This window comes from Engraulis encrasicolus, chromosome 14, assembly GCF_034702125.1.
Source record: "Engraulis encrasicolus isolate BLACKSEA-1 chromosome 14, IST_EnEncr_1.0, whole genome shotgun sequence".
NCBI classification, from domain to species: Eukaryota; Metazoa; Chordata; class Actinopteri; order Clupeiformes; family Engraulidae; genus Engraulis; species Engraulis encrasicolus.
In genome coordinates this window covers 47873728-47881227 of record NC_085870.1, presented here as the reverse complement: position 1 = coordinate 47881227, position 7500 = coordinate 47873728, and the positions used below count along the sequence as shown (strand labels likewise).

The following is a 7500-nucleotide window of genomic DNA, read 5'->3' as shown; positions in this document are numbered from 1 at the left end:
AAAACTCCCAGAGAGGGTCTTATAAGCCAGTACGTCCAATGTGTAAAAAAAATCATGGCCGCGACACTCATAAATCTCTGTCGATATTTTAGAACGACTTCGGGGGAAAACGGGACTGCGCGTTATGAAAAAATACTTGTGGGTATAGCCTACCAGTAGGCTAATGAAGAGCGTCGCGGGGTACAGTAGCCAGGCTGTATGCAAGCGTTACAATGTCACCTGTTGGAAGACGCGTCTCTCTCTCTCTCTCTCTCTCTCTCTCGTGCTCGTATTGCAAGCTGTTGCATATTATTTGCTTGATGCAAAGTTGTGATGGCATACACGCTCTCGTTGACATGGTTGTGTGCATGGTCGCATGGATTCGCAAGACTTTATTGCAATAACACAGTGAAAGCGTGGAAGGGCCGTTCACTTCCTATCTCGGTGTCCTTGACTGAAACAAGTTGCAAAACTCACTTCCGAATCCTTTGCGATCGGCACTACAGTGATTGTTATCAGAAGGCTTGTGCCTACGCATAGACATAGACCCTTAAATTACAAACATTAGCGAACATTGAAAAAAGATCAGACAACGACCGTCGGGTAGCATGCTCATGAAAGCGACAGGGGAGAGTGGAGAAGTTGCGCAAAAATGTAAGATGTTTGCTACTGTGCGACAGCACCGCCACTATTTCATGACTGCATACACTTCTTCGTCATGGATAAATGGGCAACAATACTTTTTCCAGCCAGGATTGCACTGAAAAGTAGGCTACTGCTGTTAAAAATAAAAGTCACGGGTGTGCAGCACCGACGCCTGCGTGTATGTGTGGGAGGAGAGAGACGCGGAGCAGCTGAGATGAGGGTCGCGACTTCCGAAATAGCAGGCAATTCTTTTTCAATGTTTCAGTGACATATTAACAAAAATGCTTCCTATTGGTTTTCGTCTCCGGTGGTATTGTAGTCACATTTTTATTTTTTTTGACGAAAATATAAATTAATAAACTCCACCGAATGTTGAAGGGGACAAAGGGGAAAAATGCGGCTTTACAGGAATTACGTGGCATCGTGAAATTATGCGGAATATCATTGAATTTGCATGAATCCACGCGATCGCTGAATCGCGAAAAACTGGAGGGACTGTTTAGATCAGAGGGTTGCCGGTTTGAATCCCAGCTTCCCACTCCCTACCTCACTCCAATACCCCGTTAATAACTATGTGGCTTTGGATATTAGCGTCAGCTAGGTATATCGAAATGTAATTCTCACTTGTGTGTCTTTCTGACTGTCTGTCTGTCTCTCTCTCTCTCTCTCTCTCTCTCTCTCTCTCTCTCTCTCTCTCTCTCTCTCTCTCTCTCTCTCTCTCTCTCTCTCTCTCTCTCTCCCCTCTCCTCCTGTAGCTACTGTGACCAGTTGAAGCTTGCAGACAGTGTCCAGGTGTTGCAGCCGTACCTCCCGAGTGTCCTGGAGGGTCTGGTGCAGCTGGCCGCCCAGTTCAGCTCCGAGGTTCTGACCCTCGTCATGGAAACGCTTTGTATCGTCTGCACCGTAGACCCCGCCTTCACCACCAGCGCGGAGAACAAGATCTGCCCCCTCACCATCGCCATATTCCTCAAATACAGCAACGGTACACACACACACACACACACACACACACACACACACACACACACACCAGATCTGCCCCCTCACCATTGCCATATTCCTCAAATGCGCGCACACACACACACACACACACACACACACACACACACACACACACACACACACACACACACACACCAGATTTGCCCCCTGATCATCGCCACATTCCTCAAATACAGCAATGGCACACACACAAACACACACACAAACACACACCAGATAAGACATCTTCACCATTGTCATATTCCTTAAATACAGCAACGTTACACACACACACACACCAGATCTGCCCCCTGACGATAGCCATCATCATCAAATACAGCAACGGTACAGTTCAGCTGTCCATCGTGTCTGATGAAGACTCTTGTTCCAATCAGGATGGGGGTTGGGGGAGGGGTAGGGTCAACGTTGTTTGGCGTTGATGCCATCTCATGTGGCTATGGAGACCGATTTTGGATCCGCACACTCTTCCACAGATGGAGCAGGCATGCCCTGATGTTTGAGATGAGTTGTCTTCTGCCTTCTGGTGTCGCTGAGCCCGTCTTGTAGTCCTCCTTTCAATAAAGATGTTGTTTATTTGCTCAGTTGCTTTCTTGCAGGTCTTTCTCCAGGCTGGTCTGTTGGCAGCTAGGTCCGCAAGGTGATCAGGGTTGATGTTGCAATGCCTCAGGAGTTCTTTGATGTAGTCCTTGTAGCGTCTCTTTTGGCCACCAGGAGCCCGCTTTGATTCGGGTAGTTGCCCATAGAGGACTTGATGTGGGAGATGGTATCCAGGCATGCGGATGGTGTGGCCAACCCAGCGTAGATGTCTAATGGCCAAAGCTGCCACCATGCTGATGGTGCCAGTCGTACTCAGGATGTCAGTGTGGGGGATCCGGTCTTCCCAGGACAGATTGAGTATTTTCTGTAGACATCTAATGTGAAACATCTCCAGGCTTTTTATGTGGCGTCTGTATGGGGTCCATGTTTCTGCTCCATACAGTAGGGTGGATACACACACTGCGTTGTAAACGGCTACTTTAGTGCTGATTTTCAGATTTTTGTTATTAAACACACTTTTCCGGAGGCGGCCAAAAGCAGATGAGGCTTTATTTATGCGGTTGTGTATTTCACTGTCAAGACAGGTGTCAGCAGGAACTGTGGAGCCGAAGTAAGTGAACTGGTCAACGATGTTGAGTGGATTTCCATTTATATGAAACGTAGCAGGTGATGGAGATTCAGTGCAGAGTTGAGCCATGATCTCAGTTTTCTTTGTTAACCTGAAGACCAAAGGATTTGTGAAGAGCTGAAATGGTGTCCAGGGCATGCTGCATAGACCCAGGAGTGTGTGCCACGATAGCACAGTCATCTGCATACTGGAGTTCATGGATGTGGTCTGTTGATGTCTTCGTGTGAGCCTGAAGCCGTCTGATGTTGAAGAGGCTACCATCGAGGCAATATTCCAAGTCCACACCATGTTTGTGCTGCAGGGCATGGTGACTGCTGAGAGGAGGAGGTTGAAAAGTACTGGTGCCAGGACACAGCCTCGCTTTACCCCAATGTTGACAGTGAAGGGCTCAGACTGCAGTCCTCCCATGACAACTCTGGCTTGTATTCCATCTGCTTTAGGTTGGAGAGGAACTTGGGTGGCACACCGAGTTTGTGGAGTTGTTTCCAGAGCATGTCACGGTTTATGGTGTCAAATGCTTTGCTGAGATCAATAAATGCAATGTAAAGGTCTCTGTGCTGGTCTCTGCTTTTTTCCTGTAGTTGCCGCAGAGCAAAGATCATATCAGTTGTTGATCTGGACCTTCGGATACCACACTGCGTTTCAGGTAGTGCATTCTGAGATGTATTCGCCAGTCGAGACAGCATGATTTTTGCTAGGACTTTGCCAGCTGTGGAGAGGAGGGATATTCCACGACTGTTTCCACAGTCAGCTTGGTCACCTTTCTGCTTGTAGAGGACAATGATGTTAGCATCCTTCCAGTCCTGGGGCACTATCTCAGATATCCAGATTTGGGTGATGAGAAGGTGTAAACGGCGCATGAGAAGATAGCCTCCATGTTTGAGCACCTCTGCTGGGATACCATCAGGTCCTGGGCTTTTGTTGTTTTTTAAGCTCCTGATGGCCTTGGATGTTTCGTTGAAGTCAGGAGGGCTGTCTAGGTGTCGCATCTGAGGCATAACTGGTGCCTTGTCGAGGATGTTGGGGTCTACAGGGTTGGTGTGGTTTAGTAGACTTTCAAAGTGATTGGCCCAGCGGTCAAGGATCTCTTGGCGGTCCTTGAGAAGACTGTCTCCAGCAACGGTACACATTTTATGTACTTTATTTGATTCCACATTACAAGTTAATATCGATAGGAACCAAATGCGATGAATAATCCAACAACTATTTGACCAATTAACATCTTGCTATGGGAGCATCATTAAGGGTACAGGAAACATCTTCTCTTCCCCACACACACACACACACACACACACACACACACACACACACACACACACACACACACACACACACACCTCTTCTCTCCCCTGTTAGTGCCTAAAGTATGTTTAGAGTTAACCCAGATCGACAGACACGCACGCACGCACGCACGCACACACGCGCACACACACACACTTATCCATTCCCCTCTCTCTCCCAATAGACCCAGTGGTGGCATCTTTATCCCAGGACATCTTTAAGGAGCTGGCCCAAATAGAAGCGTGTCAGGACCCCATGCAGATGAGACTCATCCCCACACTCGTCAGCATCATGCAGGCACCACCAGACAAGATACCCTCAGGGCTCTGTGCAGTGAGTACACACACACACACACACACACACACACACACACACACACACACACACACACACACACACACATACACACACATGTGGTTTACTGTAAGTGTATAGAATCCATGGACCTGTATGATGTGGTCTAATCATCCTGACTTGGTGTACACCAAAAGCGACCTGAGCAAAGGAAGTCATTATTTCTCTTTTCAGGGTCAGTGAATTGAGCAACTAAAGCAAATTCACCGGGGAGCGAAGTGACCTATGCGACTGAAGCAAATTTTAGCAATTACAAGTAATTTGATATTATGGTAAGGAGCCATGACGTGGTTGGGCGAAAACCAATTGGAATCGTCATATCTTTGAATTTCCCAGGCTGACAAGCCAGAGCCGTTATGCGATTAACTAAACTAACTTTGGTCGTTTATGGTGTACACACACAGGGTACATTCTAATAGGCAGACTCCTGTCCTCCCTTGCTCACTTGCATGCTTGTGGCCTCGCGATGACGTCACTGACGACAGAAGTGTATTTCAATATCTTGCAAAAGCACAATTCCAATGTAATTTTCTCATTTGCAATCAGGATAGTGAATGAATAGTCCCCCAAAAGTTATTGATGTTCGGTTGACAGCGGGGAGACTTGATTGTTTTCTCCATGGAGGTGGGGCGTCAGTGAAACACGAGGCACAGTGGGTTTACATACAGTGTCCAATCTCGCCCTCCAACCCGTGCCTGCAGTTCACCTAGGGAGCGCTGTCGAGACAGCAGAGCCCATAAGGCTGGCGCTAATAACTGACAATTGTGCTCGCTGTCGGCTGAAACTTGACAATATTACTGTAAGTTCTGAGAAACCAATGTAGATTTAAATGAAATGTACAATAACCTGGGAGTTACGTCCTTCTGATTTCTTACAGCTTTGGCATTTATGAGTCAGGCTCCGCTAGCATCTTGCTAACAAAATTGCATTACGGCCGTCGTGATCACAGCAATGCAGCTGGCCGACCAATCCAAACGCAGTGTATGAAGCTACTCGTGACGTCATATTGACAAGATCCAGCGAGTTTAAACATTCTAACTAAGTGCTGTTTGAAAGGATAATTTATCCTGCCTTAAGGCAAAATAAAATGAAACGATGATACCAATTCTCTCCCAAAGCAATGGCAGCATCTGTGGTTGAGCTCCATGGGACCCCATTCATTCTAACAGCCTCTGCGCTCCTTGGCGCTCCTCTGTGCTGTCTGGATGGTGCCACTCAGTGGACAGTACCACCCAGAAAAAGTCACGAGATTCCTCTCTCGTATTACCCATAGATCCTCTCTGCACGAGGCCACAGGCATAGCTCTAGTCCTACTTCCTTGTTCTTATTGCTTCCTGTTTCCTGTCAGACGGCCATTGACATCCTGACGACGGTGGTGCGCCACACTAAGCCGCCCCTCTCCCAGATGCTCATCTGCCAAGCGTTCCCAGTTGTGGCCCAGTGTACGCTACGCACCGACGACAACACAACCATGCAGGTACACAAACACACACAGCAACCTTCCCCGTGGTGGCCTAGTTCAAAGTATGCATAGGTTACACAGCCATGCTGATACACACACACACACACGCAAACACACACACACACACACGCGCGCACGCACAAACAAACACACACTAGCAGTGTTCCATGTTTAACTGGAAAAAAAAGTTTTCACCTGTCCCTGAGTAAATGAGAGCCTGACTTATCCATTTATCCGTTTCATTCTCTCTCTCTCTCTAGAATGGCGGAGAGTGTTTGCGTGCGTATGTGTCTGTGGGTCTGGAGCAGGTGGGTAGCTGGAGGGACGAGCAGGGCCACAGCGGTCTGTGGTACGTCATGCAGGTACGTACAGCGCCGTACACCGTATTACGGTCGTTGAAAAGATGCACAAGCTGTATACATACTTGAGATATTCTTCTTGTCTCTTGCTGTAGAATGTTGTGAAGTTAACAGTTCTGAAGCTCCAATGTTTTATACCTTGCATTGCCGCATGCACCGACATTTTAACGTTTAAGATAAACATCTTTTATAAACCTCTTTTACAGGTATATACGCATTTTACATCTTTATTCTCCGTGTTGCGATGTGCCGGTGGTGAGCCAGCTTCTGGATCCCTGGCAGCTGTATAAGGGTACCCCTTTGTGTATTGGAGCACATCTGTATAGTAATATTGGACTTCTGTGTTCTGATGTGCAGGTGGTGAACCAGCTTCTGGACCCGCGGGCGTCCGAGTTCACCGCGGCGTTTGTGGGCCGTCTGGTGTCGACGCTGATCGCCCGGGCCGGAACCCAGCTGGGGGAACAACTAGACCAGATACTCAGAGCCATACTGAGCAAGATGCAGCAGGCAGAGACACCCAGCGTCATGCAGGTCAGTAACCAGCAGGGGGGGCAGTGACTTTAATAACAATACTGTATGTAAAGAGTATATGGGTATTATACATTCAAATAAATAGGGCATATTATGCAATTAGACCAGCCATACACAGCAAGATACAGCAGGCAGACACCCCCAGCGTTATGCAGGTTAGACATCATACCTCCAATCATAAAGTTGGGTTATGTAGGTATTAAAGCTGGACCAGGGGTTGTGTTTCTCTACAACATCGTTGCTAACCAAGTTAGCAACTTACTTGGTTGCAGTGCAATTTTTGGAGGTTGCTAACTGGTTAGCAACGATGCTTTCGGGAAACGGGGTCCAGATCCTGAGGGCCTTACTCTGCAAGATGTTGCAAGCAAGAACAATAGTAACAATAATAATAATAATAATAATAATAAATCATATATTATATTTCTCTCCTCTCTAGTTGTTTTGTTGTTATTAATAATAGTAAAAGTGATAACTTATCAATATTACATTATATTTCTCCTCTCTAGTCCCTGATCATGGTGTTCGCTCACCTGGTCCACTCCCAGCTGGATCCACTCCTGGAGTTCCTGTGCAGTCTGCCGGGGCCCACAGGAAAACCTGCACTGGAGTTCGTCATGGCGGAATGGATGAGCCGCCAACACCTCTTCTACGGACAATATGAGGGGAAAGTCAGGTGAGACAGACACACACACACACACACACACACACACACACACACACAC

General features: G+C 47.4%; 1 protein-coding gene across 1 annotated transcript in view; it reads left to right on the top strand.

Moving 5' to 3' along the window:
• ipo9 (importin 9) overlaps positions 1-7500 on the top strand; it is a 27491-nt gene that overhangs the window by 17410 nt on the left and 2581 nt on the right. Inside the window, exons 15-20 of the mRNA XM_063216006.1 lie at positions 1380-1606; positions 4257-4405; positions 5775-5903; positions 6149-6250; positions 6605-6778; positions 7285-7451. Coding sequence (XP_063072076.1) covers positions 1380-1606; positions 4257-4405; positions 5775-5903; positions 6149-6250; positions 6605-6778; positions 7285-7451 — 948 coding nt within the window. The remainder of the gene's footprint in view (positions 1-1379; positions 1607-4256; positions 4406-5774; positions 5904-6148; positions 6251-6604; positions 6779-7284; positions 7452-7500) is intronic.